Source organism: Eleutherodactylus coqui, chromosome 8 (genome assembly GCF_035609145.1).
Source record: "Eleutherodactylus coqui strain aEleCoq1 chromosome 8, aEleCoq1.hap1, whole genome shotgun sequence".
NCBI lineage: Eukaryota > Metazoa > Chordata > Amphibia > Anura > Eleutherodactylidae > Eleutherodactylus > Eleutherodactylus coqui.
Window position 1 is genome coordinate 173,807,112 of NC_089844.1, and position 25,066 is coordinate 173,832,177.

The window sequence follows — 25,066 nt, forward strand, 5'->3', positions numbered from 1 at the left end:
ATGGCTTAGACTGAACTATATGTGATTACATGCAAAAGGCCTAATGAAATCACACAGGGCATACGTTGCATGCAACGGCAGGAATCGGTTGTCTCGCCCATCCCCACAGTGGCGGCGGGAGGCCAACTGTCATTAGCAACAGTCTCCAGCAGTAGATGGTGTGGGCTCAGATCTGTAGGGTGTAAATGTAAGTTCAACCCAGAAAGCTGCTTTCCAACTAATATGTACATTCGCGTGCTGCGGTAGGAAGGGGTTAAAAGGGTTTCCTGGGACTTTAGTACTGATGATCCATCCGCAGTGAAGTGGTGATCTGCCTCTCAGAATCCCTGCCAACCAGCTGATGAAGAGTGACCAGCGCTGCCACTTCAGTCTATGCCAGACGCAGCACCGTACATTGTAGAGGGGATGCATTGTAGCTCAATCTCCTTCCCTTTGATGGAACAGAGCTGCTCTCAGACCATGTGACCAACGAAGGTGACATCACAGGCCTGAGCTCATCTCACCTGAGCGTTGTGGCAACTTCATTTAGCTCATGTGTGGGGACCCTGAATGGTGGATCCCGCAGATCAATTATGAATGGGCTATCAATGGCTTAATCCTGAAACACCCCGTTACAGTGTGGGAAATGAGGAGTCTGAAAACATAAATACTGCAAAAAAGTACATTAAATTCATTTTATTTTTTTTGAAAATGTGGATTTTTACACCAAGTTTCATTGCCTGATATAAACAACAGGCCGCTGTGTTTGCGGGTCTTTTCTGTTTACTCCAGCGTAGTAAAATGTTGCGCAGTTTTTCAGGATCTTCCATCATAATTCTTAGAAAAAGCTTATAAAAAGATGAGTCATGGGTAAAGAAAACGAAAGGTTTCAAGATTGTTGAACTTCGTGGGTCTCTTTACAGTCTGCCAGCCTTCCCGTTCTCAAGGACGTCAGATCTACAGGAAATGGCGAAAAATCAGCAGGTTAACAGTCACATCCCACCGGTATTACTGATCCCTAGATCCGCTCCACCCACTTACATTGACCACTACTCCCTCAACCAGGTCAGAAGAATCAAGACAGCAAGAGATTTCTTTATTTCCCAACAGTGCAGATTTTTTGTGGACCATCTAAGAAGACATTAAGCTAATTTTCATTCAAAGTGTCCACGACAGCCACGATCAATATTAACAGATAGCGACTGTTAACCCTTTAAATGACACTGTCCATTCTGACAGTTGCATTTCAATGCTCTTACTGGTGTTCCGAACCAACCACGATGTACAGTTCGGTTGCCACGACAGCCTGGGGCACCGAGGGCTGTCATGGTTGATTACCTACCAAGACTTGCCTGTGGCATTATTCCATAATACGGTAGGATGGGTGATCAAATTATCACAGGTGCAGGTCCTTTCACATAATAGCGAAAAATATATATTATATATACACATTTGCCATCACTTTGTCTATAATTGGCCATCCATGGTAACAAAAAGTAATAAAGCAAAAGGGTAAAAAACAAATGTAGGTATGGCAGTAAGGCCTCCTGCACAAGGGCAGGTCAAACATTGCATGCGGGATTCTCACAGCGGAGTTCGACGCAGTGCCTGGACGGTGCCCCCTGCGTACCTGTCCATAGTGTTCAGTACTGTGGATGGGCCGTGCGGCACTCCATTGCGAATGCACAGTAGCCGCCGGCGCTCTGTGATGATCTCGCAATACTTCCACATTGCTCACTGCGGAAGTGGCACAGGACGGACGGCTTCTATTGACTTCTGTGGAGCCCACACTATAGTTCTGCATGCTGTGATTTACACCTGCGAGCTGATTCCCAAAGCAAGCTGTGGGCGGTATTCGCTGCAGAATCCCGCTCAGAATTGGTGCAGTGCAGATCCGCCTGTATGCAGTAGGCCTAAATCGTACCGACCCACAGAATAAAGTAATCATGTCATTTCTGCCACAGTGTGAACACTTTAAAAACCAGACACCCCCTCCCCCATCCTCAGATGCTGCAATTGCAGCTTTTTAATTTCACTCCACATTGATTAGCAATACGAAAAAAATACAGCTCACCCCGCAAAACTAAGCCTTCGATAGAGCTACGTCAATCTATAAAAAAAGTATGAGATTTTTTTGGAAAATGGGTGGAAAGGAGAAAAAAGAGGATCAAAGGATTGCTGGGACCAGCACAGTTCACAAGAGCAGGGGTCCTGAAGAGGTCCACATGTACGCATGCGCTCTGAGCAGTTCAGAAGCGCAGGGGGCCTGAGGAGGTCCACAAGCGCAGGGGGCCTGAGGAGGTCCACATGTACGCATGCGCTCTGAGCAGTTCACAAGCGCAGGGGGCCTGAGGAGGTCCACATGTACGCATGCGCTCTGAGCAGTTCACAAGCGCAGGGGGCCTGAGGAGGTCCACATGTACGCATGCGCTCTGAGCAGTTCACAAGCGCAGGGGGCCTGAGGAGGTCCACATGTACGCATGCGCTCTGAGCAGTTCACAAGCGCAGGGGGCCTGAGGAGGTCCACATGTACGCATGCACTCTGAGCAGTTCACAAGCGCAGGGGGCCTGAGGAGGTCCACATGTACGCATGCGCTCTGAGCAGTTCACAAGCGCAGGGGGCCTGAGGAGGTCCACATGTACGCATGCGCTCTCACACTCCAATGTTCACGCATCAGAAGTTGCAGGTTTCAGCGCTCAACAATCTCCAACACGCCCATAGGAATGAATGGAGAATGGGCAAGACATTCACGTGGGGACAATCCGGACCCCACTGACTATTGGAACACACAGCACTGCCTCTTAATTTAAACTTGTGACTCCCGACTCTTCTGCTACAAATGTTTATAACCAGGATGTAATGTTGTGTGAAGAGGATCTAGACTGGCAATTGAATTTTTTTTTTTTTACACATTTCTTAAAGTGGTGTGTAATGATGCAACCCTTATTTTTCTATAGTGTTGTTTTGAGCCTCACCCCCTCTTGTTAAAAAAAACCCAAAAAACGTAACTCCTTTATTTATCCATTGATGTCGCTGCATGAAGGCTTGTCTTGTGGGACGAGTAGTCTTTTTTTCAATGGTGCCATATAATGTACCAAAAAACTTTAACATTGTAAGCGGAGAGAAATGAAGGGGGGGGGGGGGTAAATTCTGCCATCTTTCGGTGTATCTTGTTTCTACGGCACACAAACTGCAACAAAAATGACCTGATAACTTCATTCTATGGGTCAGTGCGATTACCACGATCCCAAACTGGTGCAGGTTACTACTTGTATGTTTATTTAAAGGGGTTGTCCCGCACCGTTCGGCGCGAGACAACCCCGATGCAGGGACCTAAAGAAAGCTTACCGGAGCGCTTACCTTAATCCCCGCGCTCCGGTGACTTCTTACTTGCCTGCTGAAGATGGCCGCCGGGATCCTCTTCCTCCGTGGACCGCAGCTCTTCTGTGCGGTCCATTGCCGATTCCAGCCTCCTGATTGGCTGGAATCGGCACGTGACGGGGCGGAGCTACACGGAGCCGGCATCCTGCACGAGAGGCTCCATTGAAGAAAGCAGAAGACCCGGACTGCGCAAGCGCGGCTAATTTGGCCATCGGAGGCCGAAAATTAGTTCGAAACCATGGAGACGAGGACGCCAGCAACGGAGCAGGTAAGTAAAAAACTTTTGATAACTTCTGTATGGCTCATAATTAATGCACAATGTACATTACAAAGTGCATTATTATGGCCATACAGAAGTGTATAGACCCACTTGCTGCCGCGGGACCACCCCTTTAAGGACATTAAACTTGTTTGAATTACTTGTTGCCCCATTTGCACGCAATACCTTTTTTTTCCATTTCCGTTGTAGCTGTGCAAGGGCACATTTTTGGCGGGGCCTCCTATAGTTTGCGTTGGTCACATTTTTGTATAGCTATGATATTTTGAACGTTTATTGTATTTTTTCTGGGAGACAGGGTGACAGGAAAAGAGCATTTCGGGTGTACCTAATTTTTTTTCTTTTTGAACGACATGCCCTGTGCGGGGTAAATAATGTGCCACTTTAAGAGATTATACTTTTACGAACGTAGCCGTACTAAATGTGTATTTTACATCTAGGATTTAGATTTTTTTTAGTATAGATATGGCAAAGGGGGGGGGGGGGGGTGATTTAAACTTAGGACTTTTTTTTTTTTGGAGAACTTTATTCCAATTTTTACTTTTTTTTTGGTTCCTACAGGGCACTGCAACTAGCGATGCTTTGATCGCCCCTGCAGCATGATGTGATGCCATTGCATTATACTGTACTGCGATTTGACAGGCAGTCTATCAAGCCACCCCACGGGGATGCCTTTCATAGGCAGTCTACCACGATAGCCCTGGGGCCTTTCAGAAGGCCCCCAGCTGCCATGACACCCAAACGTCGCCCTGCAATCTCACTGCAGGAGGGATGGTGGGGCGTATGGGACACCCGAACATCTTTCACGGGATTTAAATGCCACTGTTAGAGTTGACAGCAGCATTTAAAGGGTTAGTAGCCGTGATCGACCGCACTGCTGATTGCGGCTATTGCCCATGTGTGTCAGCTGTAACAAACAAGTTACGTCCACACAGTATGAAGAGAGGTCGCCCCGTGATCTCCCTTCATGCATACCCAGACACTGCAGGATGTAAATGTACGTCCGACAGCTGGAAGGGGTTAATTACAGTCGGCGTCTACAATAAACAAAGCATCAGTTTTATTCGAGCTACAGACTTACTTCACAAGTGTCCAGCTCACCCGTTCCCCTCCTTGAGGTGCCGGTATAACTGTCCAGCTCACCCGTTCCCCTCCTTGAGGTGCCGGTCTAACTGTCCAGCTCAGCCGTTCTCCTCCTTGAGGGAGGTGCCGGTCTAACTGTCCAGCTCAGCCGTTCTCCTCCTTGAGGGAGGTGCCGGTCTAACTGTCCAGCTCAGCCGTTCTCCTCCTTGAGGGAGGTGCCGGTATAACTGTCCAGCTCACCCGTTCTCCTCCTTGCGGGAGGTGCCGGTATAACTGTCCAGCTCACCCGTTCTCCTCCTTGAGGCAGGTGCCGGCATAACTGTCCAGCTCACCCGTTCTCCTCCTTGAGGCAGGTGCCGGCATAACTGTCCAGCTCACCCGTTCCCCTCCTTGAGGGAGGTGCCGGCATAACTGTCCAGCTCACCCGTTCCCCTCCTTGAGGGAGGTGCCGGCATAACTGTCCAGCTCACCCGTTCCCCTCCTTGAGGGAGGTGCCGGCATAACTGTCCAGCTCACCCGTTCCCCTCCTTGAGGGAGGTGCCGGCATAACTGTCCAGCTCACCCGTTCCCCTCCTTGAGGGAGGTGCCGGCATAACTGTCCAGCTCACCCGTTCCCCTCCTTGAGGGAGGTGCCGGCATAACTGTCCAGCTCACCCGTTCCCCTCCTTGAGGGAGGTGCCGGCATAACTGTCCAGCTCACCCGTTCCCCTCCTTGAGGGAGGTGCCGGCATAACTGTCCAGCTCACCCGTTCCCCTCCTTGAGGGAGGTGCCGGCATAACTGTCCAGCTCACCCGTTCCCCTCCTTGAGGGAGGTGCCGGCATAACTGTCCAGCTCACCCGTTCCCCTCCTTGAGGGAGGTGCCGGCATAACTGTCCAGCTCACCCGTTCCCCTCCTTGAGGGAGGTGCCGGCATAACTGTCCAGCTCACCCGTTCCCCTCCTTGAGGGAGGTGCCGGCATAACTGTCCAGCTCACCCGTTCCCCTCCTTGAGGGAGGTGCCGGCATAACTGTCCAGCTCACCCGTTCCCCTCCTTGAGGGAGGTGCCGGCATAACTGTCCAGCTCACCCGTTCCCCTCCTTGAGGGAGGTGCCGGCATAACTGTCCAGCTCACCCGTTCTCCTCCTTGAGGCAGGTGCCGGCATAACTGTCCAGCTCACCCGTTCTCCTCCTTGAGGCAGGTGCCGGCATAACTGTCCAGCTCACCCGGTCCCCTCCTTGAGGGAGGTGGCGGCATAACTGTCCAGCTCACCCGGTCCCCTCCTTGAGGGAGGTGCCGGTATAACTGTCCAGCTCACCCGTTCCCCTCCTTGAGGGAGGTGCCGGTATAACTGTCAGCTCACCCGTTCCCCTCCTTGAGGGAGGTGCCGGTATAACTGTCCAGCTCACCCGTTCCCCTCCTTGAGGGAGGTGCCGCTATAACTGTCCAGCTCACCCGTTCCCCTCCTTGAAGGAGGTGCCGGCATGACTGTCCAGCTCACCCGTTCTCCTCCTTGAGGGAGGTGCCAGTATAACTGTCCAGCTCACCCGTTCTCCTTGAGGTGCCGGTATAACTCCGCCTTGTTACTGACCGCGTTCAGGTGCCCAATAAACTCTTGATGTTTCCTGGAATTCGCAGTATTTATTCTATTGCTTCATAGAGACAGCAGAGCCATGGGGCCTGATGGGAAAGGACAGGAAGAGTTGTCATGATGTGTGGCAGGGCGAGTCACGAGTCATGCTCTACCCATATCAGTGCATATTAGATGCCTGGGTAGACCTCTAACACATACCACACTACCCCTCCGCCAGCTGCACATCCGCCATCCTGAATATTAAGGAATGAAATTGCTGAAACAATGCTATCAGCCCTACCCACAGAGAAATCTGATGAGACCACATGACGATTTGTAGGCCGGCGTGAATGACGGATGAACGAATAGCTGAGAGGTGCGAGCACAGGAAAAAAGAAAAAAACCAGCGTGCTCTATTTCCCCGTGGTCACCCCACCGGAGACACACACAACCACTTGGTAATGTATGCGCTAATATGCATTGCGCACTCACACAAATATGTGCCATATTCACACAGCACCCGTACTGCATAAAGAGGACCACGCACACCCCCATACACAGCCTACACATGCTTCAACATACTGAATACACACAAGCACATGCTAGTGCACCACACATACCACATACACACGACCACACATACACAGAGAGCCACACAGCCTACACACGCAACAATGTACCACATACACACAAGCACACCACATGTACTGTATAAAACACTAGTACAACACATTTATGCTAACTACATACCCATGACCACATGCTAGCACACCACCACGCAGTAGCTTAACACATATACCAATGCATAATATGCACCACCTGTACTGCATACACACATATCCACGCACATATGCGCCACACACCACATGCTAATATGCACCATATTCACACAACACAGCATATGTATTGCCTAAACATGAGCAAGCACGTACACGCAACGACCCGTACCCTACGCATTGCATAAACATGAGCACATTCTAGCAAACTGCATAAGAACTACATAAACATGTATCAAATGCATTGCCTAAACATGAGCATGCACTAGCACACGACGTACACTCAACGACACGTACCATATGCATTGCATAAATATGAGCACATGCTAGCAAACGGCATAAAAATATCCAAAAATGAGCAAATGCTATAAAACTGCAGAATCATGACCATACATGCCCACGAAAACATGCAAAAATCAGCACATGCTAGAGGAATGACAATACATGCACACATTCACGCGAAAACATGCAAACCATGCCCAGACAACATACAATCCTCTCAGCACGGGCTTGTGGTGCACAGCCAAGTAAACATGACCAAACATCGGGCTGTCTGCAGGAGTGACCATGGCCACATGCCGCAGCGCACCTGGCAGCTCATGTCAGAGACCTTCCTCTCAGCACCAGTAAAACATGGCCACATCTGGGATCACGTGATTCTCGTGCACGGCGCCTCATGCACGGCTGTGTAACGGTATCCGCGTGCACGAGGTGTATCCACGCGGTGCCGAAGGACCAATGAGGTTGCAAATAGTCTTGTGGAATAAGTTAATATGCGCCCCGCCCACATATATTTATATTCCACAACACTTCTGCTCGATTCACAACCTGATTGGTTGTTTGGGTTGGTTGATTCACAGTGATTGGTTGTTTGATTTGAATCGAGCAGAAGTGTTGTGGAATATAAATATATGCGCCCCCGACCCCCAGAGGTGATGGCTGCTGGACGATTGAGGGGGTCTGCGTCCTAAAGGGCGCCCCGTCTACAAGAGCCTGGAGTGTCTGCGGCATACAGTATATAGCGCCCCCGTCCGTCTCACCGCCCTTGTAGGAATCACACCGTGATAAATAAATAAAGTTTTATTAACAGTTTATGAAAAATTTGTTACAAATCAGGCGCGTTCTGAGAATACGACGCCCGCAGCGGCACGACCTCAGCGGGCAGCACAGCACGTGGGGGTCAGCAGCACAATGCCATATACAATCCCCCGCTTGCATGCAGCGCCGCTCTACAGACGCAGTCACTCACGGTCTAGAGGTCTCCTAATTGTATTCTTGGGTACAGCAGCAGCAGCGTCCTCCACCGCAGCGAACCTACGGCGCTCATGGTCCAAGAACAAAGCGTGTTCATCCGTTTTCTTCACTTGCATTGAATGACGGCAATTGACATTCGTCATCAGTCGAGTGAGACGTGATGAAGGCGGCATGGACAGGAAAAACGTGGAAAGTTCAAAGAAAGCCGAACGGCACGTGAAAGCGAATCAAGGGAGCCACGACCGCGCACCAGCCGCTCCAACAACACTGTTGCGCATAGAGGGCTCTGTGCGCACCTTCCTGTGTGAAGACCTGGAGATGCGGAACGTTGCCTCTGGTGGGGGGAGTGCGAATGTTGACCGACGACCACAAAGTGGCGCGTGTAGCAGCAGATCAGCTGATCTTGCCATGTGATGACCGCATGAATGACGCCTTCTTTCTAGTAATTGTCACGGTGGCCGAAGGACGCTCTCTACGGTCACACCTTTTCCCATTATGCAGCAGAGATTTCCAGTGGGCAAAACTGCCCCCCAAACGTGTTGTTAGCGGCTGTGTGATCGTGGCATCAATGTTGGGGAAGAGGGAGGGGACGGCGGAAAGTGACAATATGTCCGGCTTGTGCGGAAAGTAGTTTTTTGGGGTTTTTTTAAAGAAAAATTAGGAGACCTCAGACCCTGAATGCACCCTGTATGGAGGACTGCAGATGTAGGTCAGCGGCTGCAGCCACAGTCCCTGCTGTAGGTTGGTGGCTGCAACTACGGCGACACTCCAGGTGTGCGAACTGCAGGGGGCGCTCCCAAGGCAGCAGCTGCAAATAGTGCGGAGCTCAATATGGAGGAGAACTCGAAGGGTTGATCCACTTGTAGTGCTGTAAGAAGGAGGCGCTGTTCCATCATCAGTCCTGACTGGTGAGATCAGAGGACGACTGTGACCGCCGTGGATGACAAGGGCCATTCTGATGGAGCATTGTTAGGTGAACACATGGTCCGCCCCACTGACCTCATGACCCGTTCAAGGTGCATCCACTGCCCCCTCCTCGCTCCAGTGATCACTCCCGGAGGGCGCCTCCATAAATGTAGCCCTTTGTTATCAGATAGAGTGTTCTGGTGAAAACAACCATCATGCCAATCTTCACGCTCGCACCGATCCCTCAGCCGTCCTGCAGGTCAGGAATGTCGGACAGGCTCATGGGGGATCCCAGTTGTAGATCCTCCTGCAGAGAAGCCAAGTCTGCGGGGTTCATACGATGAACGTCCAACCAGTCCGCCAAAAGGGACGCTGATAGAGGAGTGGAGTCCACCAGGCTGCAAAGTAAAACGAGAGCGTTACAGATGTGGGCGCTGGACAGGACACCCTATCGGAGTAGGGCTACACTATGGGACGCCCAATAGCACAAGGCATCCCATAATCTACTGCATAGTAGGAGATGTAGGATTCTATCTACATCTGACAGTATGTAATAGGAAAGTGTGTAGACAACGAACCAGCAGGGACCGCAGGAAAATGTGAGATACCCCACTGTGACAGCATATTAGCAGAATTGTGATTATAGCTCTGGATTTGACTAAAGTACACATGATGTAACTCAAGAGCAGCGTAAGTGAGACTGTCAGGAGGTGAACACTGACCAAAACCTAAAGCTGAACATGGAGGTTCAGGATGGAGCTCTCATTTAACGCTTCAGGGCAGGGGCGTAGCTAAAGGCTCATGGGCTCAGGTGCAAAATCTTGGGGCCCCCCACTTCTCTTTATATAAAGGGATAGCTGGAAGCTCCTGACCCCCAATGCAAAACCTGTAACAGGGCCCCCAACTATAAAGCTTTATTCATAGTACTGGGCTCCCTATATGGAGAGGAGAGGCCTTATGGGCCCCCTAAGGCCTCATGTCCACGGGAAAAATATGATTTAGGATCCGCAGCGGATCACCCGCACACGGATCCGCATCTCATAGGGATGCATTGACCACCCGCAGGTAGATAAATACCCGCGGATGGTCAATAAAAGGGATTTAAAAAAAAATGGAGCATGAAAAAATCTGGACCATGCTCCATTTTCGTGCGGGTCTCCCGCGGGGACGGCTCCCGCGGGCTTCTATTGAAGCCTATGGAAGCCGTCCGGATCCGCGGGAGACCTAAAATAGGAATTTAAAAGAATTTACCCATCCGGAGCAGGCGGGGAAGGTCTTCTCTTCCTCACGGCCGGATCTTTCTTGCTTCGGCTCGGCGGATGTGCCCGGTGCATGCGCGCGGCACGTCGGCGACGTGCCGCCGGCGTGACGAGTTCATCCGCCGGCCGAAAAAGAAGATCCGGCCGTGAGGAAGAAAAGACCTTCCCCGCCCGCTCCGGATGGGTAAATTCTTTTAAATTCCTATTTTCAGCCCTCATGTCCGCGGGGCAGGAGGGACCCGCTGCAGATTCTCCATGTAGAATCCGTAGCGGGCCTGATTTTCCCCGTGGACATGAGGCCTAAGGCTCCTAGGCCCAGGTGCACCCGCTTCCCTATCGTTACGCCAGTGCTGCAGGGAGTACCTTTACGTCCATCAACGTCGGGGTATGTATGAAAAGAGGAAGCAAGGAGCGATCTCTCTTCAGGCAAAGCAGGCGCCAGCTGTTTCTTACAGCTGACACTCAGTGGCAACAGCTCAGATAAGCCGTGTAGCTGACGGAAGCAGATAATCCTTTAAATACCGCTGTCAATTCTGCCAGTGGCATTTAAATCTCCCAAACCATGTTCGGGGGTCCAGTATGCCCCCCACACAATGAGATCGCAAGGAGCTGTGCAGGAGTCATGGCAGCCGGGTGCTTTCTGAAAGGCCCCAAGGCTGTCTTGGCAGAATGCCTATCAAGCCATGCCCGTGGGGTGGCTTGCTAGACTGCTAGACCGATCGCAGTAAGATGTAAGGCTACATCATACTGCAGGAGCGATCAAAGCAATGCAAGTTGTTGCCCCGAGGGGACTAAAGGGAAAAAAAAATAAATAAAGGAAAACTAAGATCTCTCTCTCCACCTACCCCCCCACTACCGCCCGCCGCCCCCACGAGCATAATCAGACCAGTAAGCAGTTACTCGAGAAGAGTGATGCTCGCTCGAGTAGCTGCTGTATCCGAGCGTGCTCGCTCATCTCTATTAAACATATAAGGTCATCCTCAGCGCTGTACTCCTCTGGCTTACTTACCTCTCCCGGTTCTCTGGAGTCATCTCAAAGGACTGGTTCAAAAATTCCTCCAAGTCAAAGCCCACTCCATATCCAGCACCACTTCCTTTGGGGGTAACAGAAAAGACAGGGGGCAACACATCTTCCACCTGAAAATGGAAAACCAAAAATAATAATCAGGGGGTTAGTTTTCATTTACGGTGGCGGGGGTCTCCATCACCTGGTCAGCTCTACTAGGTTACTAATATGACTGATACTTTGTTACCACAAACACTTAAAAGGAAGCTGAAAAGGTAACCCCAGAATCATTATAAAACTGGACACGATGGGGCGCACACCACATTAGTAGATGAAACCCTGATGGGCGATTCATGGTGGGGTTTAAAGTACATGAAGTTTGTGCTAAAACACGCATTTTTATGGAGTTTCTAAAACTCATAATAACATCAATTTACCAAAAAGCAACCCCTCCTCTGTCCTCCCCACAAACCACTGTACATAGACTCGTCCTCACTGCGCTAGGATAGGAGTTGGGGTCGGAGGGCTCTAGCACCATTCTAACCTGAGACCTTGACAGCTGTTGTGTCACCAGGTTGATATCTGGAGACACTATGTTGGCCTCCACTGTGGTGTAGGTGGTGGCTGGAAGAGCTGGCAGATTCTGGGACTTGTTCTCCTCTTGGATGCGACACTCCACCGCTCCTCCCGGGTAAGACATCCCTGCCACCTGCTGCGGGGGGTGCTCAAGGTCAGCAGGGTTTTGCAGGAACAATGCAGGATCGACGGTGATGGAGCTGCTCTTCCCATCTCCCGTGTCTGCTGCAGGCCAGCCATCTTGATGCCCTCCTCTGTTCCATGATGGGTTGAGCCTGGCAGGAGCAGGGAAAGGACTAGGCAAGACTTGTCCTCCAATAAACTTAACATCTGGCAGAAGTGGAGCCGGGAGAGGAGGAGTCACTGATTTCACCGGAGGAGCCAACACTACTGGACCGATCTGGAAGGCCGCAGAGGCCGGAGGAACGTAGTGGAGCATGTTGGATACAGAGCAGGGGTTTAAGCAGCGGGGCATGAACTGGATGTTGGGCGCCACAGATGGAGAGGTAACGGTGGTGTTCTGTTGGTTCCTGACCTCGGGGACGGGATTAAGGTTTGTCACAGCAAAAACAGTCTGCGGTGGAAGAGGCTGGGCGACAGGGCACATGTCAGGGCACATCACTGCTGGCGGAGGTGTCGGGGTGTTTTGGATGCCAAGAGCAGGAAGGTGTGGATGGTTCTGGTCAATCATTCGAGTCCAGCGCTCCAGAAGATTCTTATCGTTCTCACTCAAAACTAGACCCCCAAATCCTTCGACTTTCTTTAAGTCACGTCGTTCCTTCTCCTTCTGCTTCTTCTCCTTCTCCCGAGCACGCTCCTGTCGCCGCCTTCTTTTCTCTTCCCGTTCTCGCTGACGTTCTTGGGCTGTTATTGGTTTCTTTATCTCAGGTGTCTCAGTTACTGAACACGGAGCATCTACAGAGAAAGACAAAGCTGTAAGTTACATAGTATACATAATACAGCTCCTCTTGAGCATAATGGAGCTCTGAAAAACTGGTCTACTATAATACCATCCCCCATGTACAAGAATATAACTACTATAATACTGCTCCTATGTACAAGAATATAACTACTATAATACTGCCCCCTATGTACAAGAATATAACTACTATAATACTGCCTCCTATGTACAAGAATATAACTACTATAATACTGCCTCCTATGTACAAGAATATAACTACTATAATACTGCCTCCTATGTACAAGAATATAACTACTATAATACTGCCTCCTATGTACAAGAATATAACTACTATAATACTGCTCCTATGTACAAGAATATAACTACTATAATACTGCCCTCTATGTACAAGAATATAACTACTATAATACTGCCCTCTATGTACAAGTATATAGCTACTATAATACTGCCTCCTATGTACAAGAATATAACTACTATAATACTGCCTCCTATGTACAAGAATATAACTACTATAATACTGCCTCCTATGTACAAGAATATAACTACTATAATACTGCCTCCTATGTACAAGAATATAACTACTGCTCCCTATGTACAAGAATATAACTACTATAATACTGCTCCCTATGTACAAGAATATAACTACTATAATACTGCCCTCTATGTACAAGAATATAACTACTATAATACTGCCCCCTATATACAAGAATATAACTACTATAATACTGCCCCCTATATACAAGAATATAACTACTATAATACTGCCTCCCTATATACAAGAATATACCTACTATAATACTGCCTCCTATGTACAAGAATATAACTACTATAATACTGCCTCCTATGTACAAGAATACAACTACTATAATACAGCCTCCTATGTACAAGAATATAACTACTATAATACTGCCCTCTATGTACAAGAATATAACTACTATAATACTGCCCTCTATGTACAAGAATATAACTACTATAATACTGCCCCTATGTACAAGAATATAACTACTATAATACTGCCCTCTATGTACAAGAATATAACTACTATAATACTGCCTCCTATGTACAAGAATATAACTACTATAATACTGCTCCCTATGTACAAGAATATAACTACTATAATACTGCTCCCTATGTACAAGAATATAACTACTATAATACTGCCCTCTATGTACAAGAATATAACTACTATAATACTGCCCCCTATATACAAGAATATAACTACTATAATACTGCCCCCTATATACAAGAATATAACTACTATAATACTGCCTCCCTATATACAAGAATATACCTACTATAATACTGCCTCCTATGTACAAGAATATAACTACTATAATACTGCCTCCTATGTACAAGAATACAACTACTATAATACAGCCTCCTATGTACAAGAATATAACTACTATAATACTGCCCTCTATGTACAAGAATATAACTACTATAATACTGCCCTCTATGTACAAGAATATAACTACTATAATACTGCCCCTATGTACAAGAATATAACTACTATAATACTGCCCTCTATGTACAAGAATATAACTACTATAATACTGCCTCCTATGTACAAGAATATAACTACTATAATACTGCCCTCTATGTACAAGAATATAACTACTATAATACTGCCCCCTATATACAAGAATATAACTACTATAATACTGCCTCCCTATATACAAGAATATACCTACTATAATACTGCCCCCCATGTACAAGAATATAACTACTATAATAATGCTTCTGTGTACAAGAATACAACTACTATAATACTGCCCCCTATGTACAAGAATATAACTACTATAATACTGCCTCCTATGTACAAGAATATAACTGTTATAATACTGCCTCCTATGTACAAGAATATAACTGCTATAATACTGCCTCCTATGTGCAAGAGTATAACTACTATTATACTGCCTCCTATGTGCAAGAGTATAACTACTATTATACTGCTACTGTGTACAAAAATATAACTACTATAATACTGCCTCCTATGTACAAGAATATAGCTACTATAATACTGCCCTCCTATGTACAAGAATATAACTACTATAATACTGCCCTCCTATGTACAAGAATATAACTACTATAATACTGCCCTCCTATGTACAAGAATATAACTACTATAATACTGCCCCCTATATACAAAAATATAACTACTATAATACTGCCCCCTATATACAAAAATATAACTACTATAATACTGCCCCCTATATACAAAAATATAACTACTATAATACTGCCCCCTATGTACAAACATATAACTACTATAATACTGCGCCCTATGTACAAGAATATAACTACTATAATACTGTACCCTATATACAAGAATATAACTACTATAATACTGCCCCCTATGTACAACAATATAACTACTATAATACTGCCCCATGTACAAGAATATAACTACTATAATACTGCTCCCTATGTACAAGAATATAACTACTATAATACTGCCCCCTATATACAAGAATATAACTACTATAATACTGCCTCCTATGTACCAGAATATAACTAGTATAATACTGCCTCCCATGAACAAGAATATAACCACTATAATACTGCCCCCTATGTACAATATAACTACTATAATACTGCTCCCTATGTACAAGAATATAACTACTATAATACTGCCCCCTATGTACAAGAATATAACTACTATAATACTGCCCCCTATGAACAAGAATATAACCACTATAATACTGCCCCTATAGAGAATGTAATGGGTTATGCATGTGGATATTGATATTTTTGGCTTCTCACTTCCTCACCTTTGGATTTGTTCCGCAGGGCTGATTTCAGTAGAGCGGCCTTTAGTGCTGCCTTTGTATCGTCAGATATGGCGCCCTCTTTCTTTGGCACAGGCTCTGGATCGGCTTTAATAACAGGCGCCTCCTCTTTCACCTCCTCCTTCACCTGCTGCGGCTCCGATTCCTCACTCTCCACAGGAGAGGTCAAGTCAATGGTCTCTGTTTTTTCTTGAACTCGGGGTGACTCCATAGGAAAATCTGCCCTCTCTCTTGCAGAGTTGGCACTGGGCATGTCCACATCTAATCCGTCCGGGGGTGGAGGAAGCGATGGTGACTGGAAGTCATCCTCTCTCACCATAGCCTCTGGACCTGGCCCCTCTACTGCGGGCTTTAAGGCAGGCTTGAAGCTGATCTGACGCCGGATGCCCTCTCGCCTGCGGTGGAAATTGTCTATTTCAGCCACGATGGCCTCTTTAATCTGCTCTTTAGTCAGGATCTTTTTGTCAAAGCCAAAGTCAAAAGCGGGCACACATTCTGGCTCGTCATCAGGGTCATGGTATTTGGACAAGAAAGGGTGGCGTAAGGCTTCACGAACAGAAATCCGTTCTCGCGGGTCAAACCGCAACATCTTGGACAAGAGGTCGAGGGCTTTGCGGTCACCTTGAGGGTACAGCTCTGTCCATGGCACCGGCTGGCGAGAGGGCAGGCTCTGGATGTAGGCTCGGACCCTCTCTGCACCAATTGCCCGGATGACCTGGTTGGACGGCGTGCCGAGCACTGTCATAATGAGCTGCAGTTGGTGGATGTAGTTCTTTCCGGGGAACAGCTGCTTGCGGCCCAGCATCTCAGCGAAGATGCAGCCCACAGACCACATGTCGATGGCCTGGGTGTACTCATGTAGCGACAGCATCAGCTCGGGGGCGCGGTACCAGCGAGTGGCCACATACTCTGTCATGAAGTACTTGTACTCATCGGGTTTAGTGCAGAGCCCCCGTGCCATGCCGAAGTCTCCGATCTTCAGCTCACAGTTCTCATTGATGAGGAGGTTACTTGGCTTCAGGTCCCGGTGAAGGACGTTGGCAGAATGTATATACTTCAGCCCCCGCAGTAGTTGGTACAGGAAGTAGCGGGCATGCTCTAAAGTCAGTGGCTGCGAGGAGTGAATGATCTGATGAAGGTCGCTCTCCATGAGGTCCAGCACCACGTACCTGGGTAACAGAGACACCAGTTAGCAGTACCCACAGACTAAGCCGCAAGGGAAACCTACTCCTAGGCCAGTGGTGGTGAACCTATGGCACACAGAGCCCTCCCTGCTGGCATGCATTGCCATCAGCCGCTCACCACTTGTGAATACCCGCAGGGGCCGCGGCTCCCCTGCCGACATTCACTCAGCTGCGCTGCTAGCTGCGCACACTGATGTCCATGTGCAGCCAGGATCCTCCTCCCCCCTTCCCCGACGTCTCCTCTTATGTTCCGCGAGAGCAGAGGAAGAAGGCGTCCAGCAGCACACTGATGTCACAGCGTGTGCTGGGATCAGCGCTGAGCATAGGAGCAGTGGAGCTTTCATGAGGAGCAGGGTGTAAGTATGTGGGTCTCGAAGTGGATGGGGGAGGGGGGGGGCGCCGTGGGGGGGGGGGGGGGGTGTCACTGTTATTCTGGGGGCCGCCGTCGGGGGTGTCACTGTTATACTGGGGGCCGCCATCGGGGGTGTCACTATTATACTGGGGGCCGCCGTCGGGGGTGTCACTACTATACTGGGGGCCGCTGGGGGGGGGGGGGGGGGGGAGTCACTATTATCGCTGGGATTGCCGGGGGGTGTGGGTCACTATTACTGCTGGGGGGTGGGGGTCACTATTACCGCTGGGGCCGCCACTATTATCACTGGGATCGCTGGGGGGTGGGGGTCACTATTACCGCTGGGGTGTGTTTTAAAATAGAGCGAGTGCAGATTTTGACTGCTTTTTGGATGCGGAAATGCTGCAGAATTCTCCACAGAGGTTTCCGCTGAGGACATTCTGCAGTATTTCCTCATTCTAAAAGCTGTCAAAATCTGCACCCTGTCTATTGTGAAGCGGCCCGGTCCTTTTTAGAACCACGGGGGTAAAAATCATACGTTGTGATAAGCCCCGCCCCCTGACGTGTTGGCACTTTGCAGTAAACAAGTGGGTTTTGGGTTGAATTTTGGGCACTCGATCTCTAAAAGGTTCGCCATCACTGTTCTAGGCTGTGACTTCCTATCAGATCTGCAAATTAGGATGATGGAAAAGACCTTTGCAGCGCCACCTATTGGATGGCAGCATTCCTTCAAATCAATGTCAGACTCCTTATACAGGTATTTATAACAATAATTGGGAATTGACGAAAAGCATGAAAACCAGACAGCTGTTTCTTGGTTTTTGCCCCTCATCAGCGTGCAGTAGGTTTTTGGCTTGGCTAGGGAGAGGCCTGTGACTTGGGTAGGGAAGGGCATCATTGTTATAAAGATCTGTATAATGGGTTGGATACTGATTTGAAGAAATGCTGCCATCCAATAGGTGGCGCTGAAGAGCTATAGTTCCATCTTCCTTGTTTGCATATTTCCCAGAAGAGCATGTATGGCCTTATAAAATATAATCTTTCAAACGAATGAAAGGTTTAAAGTTTTAGCAATCTTTTTGCATAAAGTAATAATGGCCAGTAATGCCCATTAACACTTTATCATCTTTATTTACACGTAAAAGGGCCTCAATAAGCTGTTTGTAGAGCCCAGTGTGTGATGCATCACAAGCCCAGCTGTGCCCACAGCTGCAATGTTCTTCAGGAGGGTTGGGGCAGAATACAATGTAATCTCCCGACTCCCAGCATGTAGTCGGTTGAGAGATTTTTTTTTTTCGCCTAAAAGATGGCTTTTAAGTTCACCTGAAAATCATCGTTCCGATGAGAAGTGCAGGATGGCGGTGTTTACACCTAACGATTACTGCTCATTTTCAGTCGTTTTGGACAAAAATCATTAGTTGTAAATGGGTCTCAAGTCTCCTCACAGACATATTAGGTGCCCTGCTTAAGAGATGATACCCTTCACATCAGATCAGCACACCCACTTTGTAAATCTTCTGTGCTGCTGTGGACTCTGTCCCCCCCCCCCCCCACTATATAACCCTCAGTCTGTCTCCTCCCATGTGATCAGCACACTCCTCTCCTGACATCCTCTGTGCTGCTGTGGACTCTGCTCCTCCCACTAGGTAACTCTCAGTCTGTGTCCTCCCATGTGATCAGCACACTCCTCTCCTGACATCCTCTGTGCTGCTGTGCACTCTGCTCCCCCCACTATGTAACTATCAGTCTGTGTCCTCCCATGTGATCAGCACACTCCTCTCCTGACATCCTCTGTGCTGCTGTGGAATCTGCTCCCCCACTATGTAACTCTCAGTCTGTGTCCTCCCATGTGATCAGCATACTCCTCTCCTGACATCCTTTGTGCTGCTGTGGACTCTGCTCCCCCCACTATGTAACTCTCAGTCTGTGTCCTCCCATGTGATCAGCATACTCATCTCCTGACATCCTCTGTGCTGCTGTGGACTCTGCTCCCCCCACTATGTAACTCTCAGTCTATGACCTCCCATATGATCAGCACACTCCTCTCCTGACATCCTCTGTGCTGCTGTGGACTCTGCTCCTCCCACTATGTAACTCTCAGTCTGTGTCCCCCCCATGTGATCAACGCCACCCTCTCCTGACATCCTGTGTGCTGCTGTGGACTCTGCTCCTCCCACTAGGTAACTCTCAGTCTGTGTCCTCCTATGTGATCAGCACACTCCTCTCCTGACATCCTCTGTGCTGCTGTGGATTCTGCTCCTCCCACTAGGTAACTCTCAGTCTGTTTCACCATATGATCAGCGCACCCCTCTCCTGACATCCTCTGTGCTGCTGTGGACTCTGCTCCTCCCACTATGTAACTCTCAGTCTGTGTCCTCCCATGTGATCAGCACACTCCTCTCCTGACATCCTCTGTGCTGCTGTGGACTCTGCTCCTCCCACTATGTAACCATCAGTCAGTGACCCCCCATGTGATCAGCACACTCCTCTCCTGACATCCTCTGTGCTGCTGTGGACTCTGCTCCTCCCACTATGTAACCATCAGTCAGTGACCCCCCATGTGATCAGCACACTCCTCTCCTGACATCCTCTGTGCTGCTGTGGACTCTGCTCCTCCCACTATGTAACCATCAGTCAGTGACCACCCATGTGATCAGCACACTCCTCTCCTGACATCCTCTGTGCTGCTGTGGACTCTGCTCCTCCCACTATGTAACCATCAGTCAGTGACCCCCCATGTGATCAGCACACTCCTCTCCTGACATCCTCTGTGCTGCTGTGGACTCTGCTCCTCCCACTATGTAACCATCAGTCAGTGACCCCCCATGTGATCAGCACACTCCTCTCCTGACATCCTCTGTGCTGCTGTGGACTCTGCTCCTCCCACTATGTAACCATCAGTCAGTGACCCCCCATGTGATCAGCACACTCCTCTACTGACATCCTCCATGTTGCTGTGGACTCTGCAACTCTCAGTCTGTGTCCTCCCATGTAATCAGTGAACTGCTCTCCTGACATCCTCTGTGCTGCTGTGGACTCTGCTCCCCCCCACTATGTAACTCTCAGTCTGTGTCCACCCATGTGATCAGCACACGCCTCTCCTGACATCCTCTGTGCTGATGTGGACTCTGCAACTCTCATTCTGTGACCCCCCCCCCCCCCATGTGATCAGCACACTCCTCTCCTGACATCCTCTGTGCTGCTGTGGACTGTGCTCCTCCCACTGTGTAACTCTCAGTCTGTGTCCTCCCATGTGATCAGCACACTCCTCTCCTGACATCCTCTGTGCTGCTGTGGACTCTGCTCCTCCCACTAGGTAACTCTCAGTCTGTGACCCCCCATGTGATCAGCGCACTCCTCTCCTGACATCCTCTGTGCTGCTGTGGGCGCTGCTCTTCCCACTATGTAACTCTCAGTCTGTGTCCCTCCCCTGTGATCAGCACACTCCCCTCCTGACACCCTCTGTGCTGCTGTGGACTCAGCTCCCCCCACTATGTAACCATCAGTCAATAACCCCTCATGTGATCAGCGCACTCCCCTCCTGACATCCTCTGTGCTGCTGTGGACTCTGCTCCTCCCACTATGTAACCCTCTGTCTGGGTCCTCCATGTGATCAGCACACGCCTCTCCTGACATCCTCTGTGCTGCTGTGGACTCAGCTCCCCCCACTATGTAACCATCAGTCTGTGACCCCCCCCCCCCCATGTGATCAGCACACTCCTCTCCTGACATCCTCTGTGCTGCTGTGGACTCTGCTCCCCCCACTATGTAACTCTCAGTCTGTGTCCTCCCATGTGATCAGCACACTCCTCTCCTGACATCCTCTGTGCTGCTGTGGACTCTGCTCCTCCCAGTATATAACTCTCAGTCTGTGTCCCCCCGATGTGATCAGCACACTCCTCTCCTGACATCCTCTGTGCTGCTGTGGACTCAGCTCCCCCCCACTATGTAACTCTCAGTCTGTGTCCTCCCATGTGATCAGCACACTCCCCTCCTGACATCCTCTGTGCTGCTGTGGAATCTACTACTCCCACTATATAACCCTCAGTCTGTGTCCTCCTATGTGATCAGCACACTCCTCTCCTGACATCCTCTGTGCTGCTGTGGACTCTGTCCCCCCCCCCCACTATGTAACTCTCAGTCTGTCTCCTCCCATGTGATCAGCACACTCCCCTCCTGACATCCTCTGTGCTGCTGTGGACTCTGCTCCTCCCACTATGTAACCCTCAGTTTGTGACCCCCCCCCCCATGTGATCAGCACACTCCTCTCCTGACATCATCTGTGCTGCTGTGGACTCTGCTCCTCCCACTATGTAACCCTCAGTTTGTGACCCCCCCCCCCCCATGTGATCAGCACACTCCTCTCCTGACATCCTCTGTGCTGCTGTGGACTCTGCTGCTCCCACCATGTCAGTTCCTTACTCTCTAGTTCCTGCCCTACATAAGGGAGTTGCGTGGAGTCCTTACACAGACTTGAAGTCGCAGTAGGGCACGGCCGGCCTCAGGATGTCCTTGATGGCGATGACGTTGTCATGTTTGAAGTGCTTGAGGATCTTGAGCTCCCGCAGGGTGCGCTTGGCGTTGGTCACCACGTCGAAGGCGTTGGGAATCTTCTTAATGGCGAACTTCTGACCTGATAGGTGGAGAAGAGTGGGTGTGGTTAGTATCGCCAACGCCGCCACATGGCGGCATCCTGTAAATGAAAACCAAAAAAAAAAAACGCAATTCTGACGTTGTGTACTTATTTTCCGGAGCCATTTACGGTTTGGGATAAACGAGGCGTTTCTTAGCTGGGCTGGACTTATCCGGACGCAGCGACACCGGATATTATAAACACGGAGGGAGGGCTTATACTCACTTTTCCCCTCGGGGGTCTCGAACCTGCGATTGTAGCGATCGACAAGCGCTCTATTAGGATGTGCCACAGGCCTGTCTTAGTAGGCAGAAACACATGGGGGCCCTGGGTGTCTTCAGAAGGGCCCCGCTCATCCTGACAATCAAACAGCTCCTTATAAGGGGGTCATTCAAGACCCCTAAATGCCGATCGAGGCATTTAAAGGGTTAACAGCCACAAGCAGCGCAAATGCTAATCGCAGTTGGGTTACAATGGTCAGACGGCTTACACCGGCGCCATACAGATCTCTGGGGCGTGAAGGGGTTAATATATTAAAGGTCCCCTAACACGGACAACGTATTAAGAATGGCGCATAAAGCGCTGGTCTTCAGTCCGTCACCATTTCAAGATCTCCGCTGCCTGTCAGTGAATGAGAACCCTGAAAACCCTCCTGACGTCTCACAGCTGACGTTTGTTACAATGTATCAGTCTATGCTGAGTTTCTCTGTCCCCGCTAGTGCTCGCTGGTGTCAGCCCTCTGGCTGTACTAAGGTCTGAGGACCATTTGGGGGTTGTGACAGTTGACGCCACCTGCTGCTCTCACTGCTGGGAGCTGTAGTGCCTCTTACCGCTGTCCTTCCTCCGCGCGGATGACACCACCCCGTAGGCGCCCGTGCCGATCGTCTCGATGATCTCGTACTCATCGCCAACATCAAAGTTGACGTCGAAGGAGCGCTCCTTGAGGATGGCGAGGTTGTTGGCGGTGGTGGAGGCGCAGCGGGCCGGCTGCAGCTTGGAGGCTTCGCCCTCCGGCTTCTTCTCCTCCTCCATTGTTTCCTGCAGTCAGTGATGGGACATTATATTACATAGTGATATATCACTCTACACGTGACGTCATTGTGGCCCGTCTTATAGAAAGCAGCTCCCCCACTTGTCACGGCATGTGGCGGCCTGCCGGCCCGGTAACCACGCCCCTCCCGCCTCCTCCGCACACGGAAGTCTACGAGCTGCGGCTCCTTTAAGAATGAAGTGTGGACAGGTCCCGGATGTTTAGCGGCGATCTGGGGCGTGGTCACTGAAGTCACCGCCCAGGGAACGGATCCGCTCCACCAATCCGAGTTTGAAGGGCGGGACCATTCCTGAGTGGCGGCTCCAGAGCCAGCCAGTGAGTAGATGAGCGCTGCAGGGGGCGTGTCCCGCTGCCTAGCAACCGTGCGGCCGCCAAGCAGACTGCGCGCTGCTGCTGCTGAGAGCTGTGGGCGGAGGAGGATGGGAGTAGTACTGCACTGCTGTGTGGGAGGGGGCAGGGACGGGAGGAGGAGGACGTGGGTACCAGCCGTTGGAGGGGGCAGGAGGATGGCTGCCACTGAAGGGAGGGGGCAGGAGGATGGCTGCCACTAAAGGGAGGGGGCAGGAGGATGGCTGCCACTAAAGGGAGGGGGCAGGAGGATGGCTGCCACTGAAGGGAGGACGTGGGTACCAGCCGTGGGAGGGGGCAGGAGGATGGCTGCCACTGAAGGGAGGGGGCAGGAGGATGGCTGCCACTGAAGGGAGGACGTGGGTACCAGCCGTGGGAGGGGCAGGAGGATGGCTGCCACTGAAGGGAGGGGGCAGGAGGATGTCTGCCACTGAAGGGAGGACGTGGGTACCAGCCGTGGGAGGGGCAGGAGGATGGCTGCCACTGAAGGGAGGGGGCAGGAGGATGGCTGCCACTGAAGGGAAGACGTGGGTACCAGCTATGGGAGGGGGCAGGAGGATGGCTGCCACTGAAGGGAGGGGGCAGGTGGATGGCTGCCACTGAAGGGAGGGGGCAGGTGGATGGCTGCCACTGAAGGGAGGGGGCAGGTGGATGGCTGCCACTGAAGGGAGGGGGCAGGTGGATGGCTGCCACTGAAGGGAGGGGGCAGGAGGATGGCTGCCACTGAAGGGAGGGGGCAGGAGGATGGCTGCCACTGAAGGGAGGGGGCAGGAGGATGGCTGCCACTGAAGGGAGGGGGCCGGGGTACCAGTGTTAGGGGGAGTGGGCACAAGTGATGGGAGGAGGAGAGATAAGGAATACCAGTGATGGGAGGGGGCCAGATGACCACGGGGTATCAGTGATGGCCGCAGGCAGCATAAGGTGTACCAGTGATAGGTCGGGTTAGGGGGTGAGGATATTTGTTGAATAGGGCAGGGGGGAAGTTACTAGTCATGGGAGGGGTAAGGTGAGGGCACTAGTCATGGGAGGGGTAAGGTGAGGGCACTAGTCATGGGAGGAGGCAAAAATGAGGTGTACCAGTATGGGAGGGTGCAAAATAATGTCCACAGGCGGGTCGGGTTCCACATGCAGTATTCCGCCACAGAATCCTACCCTGCCCGCGGCCGGCAACCCTGCATACCTGTCCGGGTCTTCCCTTTTCTGTACTTCACAAGTGTCGGTAGACGCACATGCGCAGTACAATTTTTTTTTCTTTTTAAACTCCTGCTTTCCTGCGGAATCCGCAGCCCCTCCGCAATGTGAATTGCGGATCGGGCAGCTTCCATCGACTTCCAGTGATGGGAGAGGGCAGGATGAGGGGTGCCAGTGATGGGAGAGGGCAGGATGGAGGGGACCAGTAATGGGAGAGGGCAGGATGGGGGGGGGGACCAGTGATGGGAGAGTGCAGGATGGGGGGGGGGGGACCAGTGATGGGAGAGGGCAGGATGGGGGGGGGGGGACCAGTGATGGGAGAGGGCAGGATGGGGGGGGGGGACCAGTGATGGGAGAGGGCAGGATGGGGGGGGGGGAACCAGTGATGGGAGAGGGCAGGATGGGGGGGGACCAGTGATGGGAGAGGGCAGGATGGGGGGGGGACCAGTGATGGGAGAGGGCAGGATGGGGGGGGACCAGTGATGGGAGAGGGCAGGATGGGGGGGGGACCAGTGATGGGAGAGGGCAGGATGGGGGGGGGGGAT

The 25,066-nt window shown here is 50.6% G+C and overlaps 1 protein-coding gene across 1 annotated transcript; it reads right to left on the reverse strand.

The window, feature by feature from the left end:
• Positions 1–8,115: 8,115 nt before the first annotated feature.
• MAPK7 (mitogen-activated protein kinase 7) lies at positions 8,116–23,154 on the reverse strand. The gene is made up of 6 exons (XM_066577006.1): positions 22,762–23,154; positions 21,766–21,931; positions 15,745–16,931; positions 12,020–12,966; positions 11,479–11,606; positions 8,116–9,608 (listed from the first exon to the last, which is right to left on the reverse strand). The coding sequence occupies exons 1-6, from the start codon at positions 22,961–22,963 to the stop codon at positions 9,455–9,457; spliced, it is 2,784 nt and encodes a 927-aa protein (XP_066433103.1). The 5' UTR covers positions 22,964–23,154; the 3' UTR covers positions 8,116–9,454.
• Positions 23,155–25,066: the final 1,912 nt, after the last annotated feature.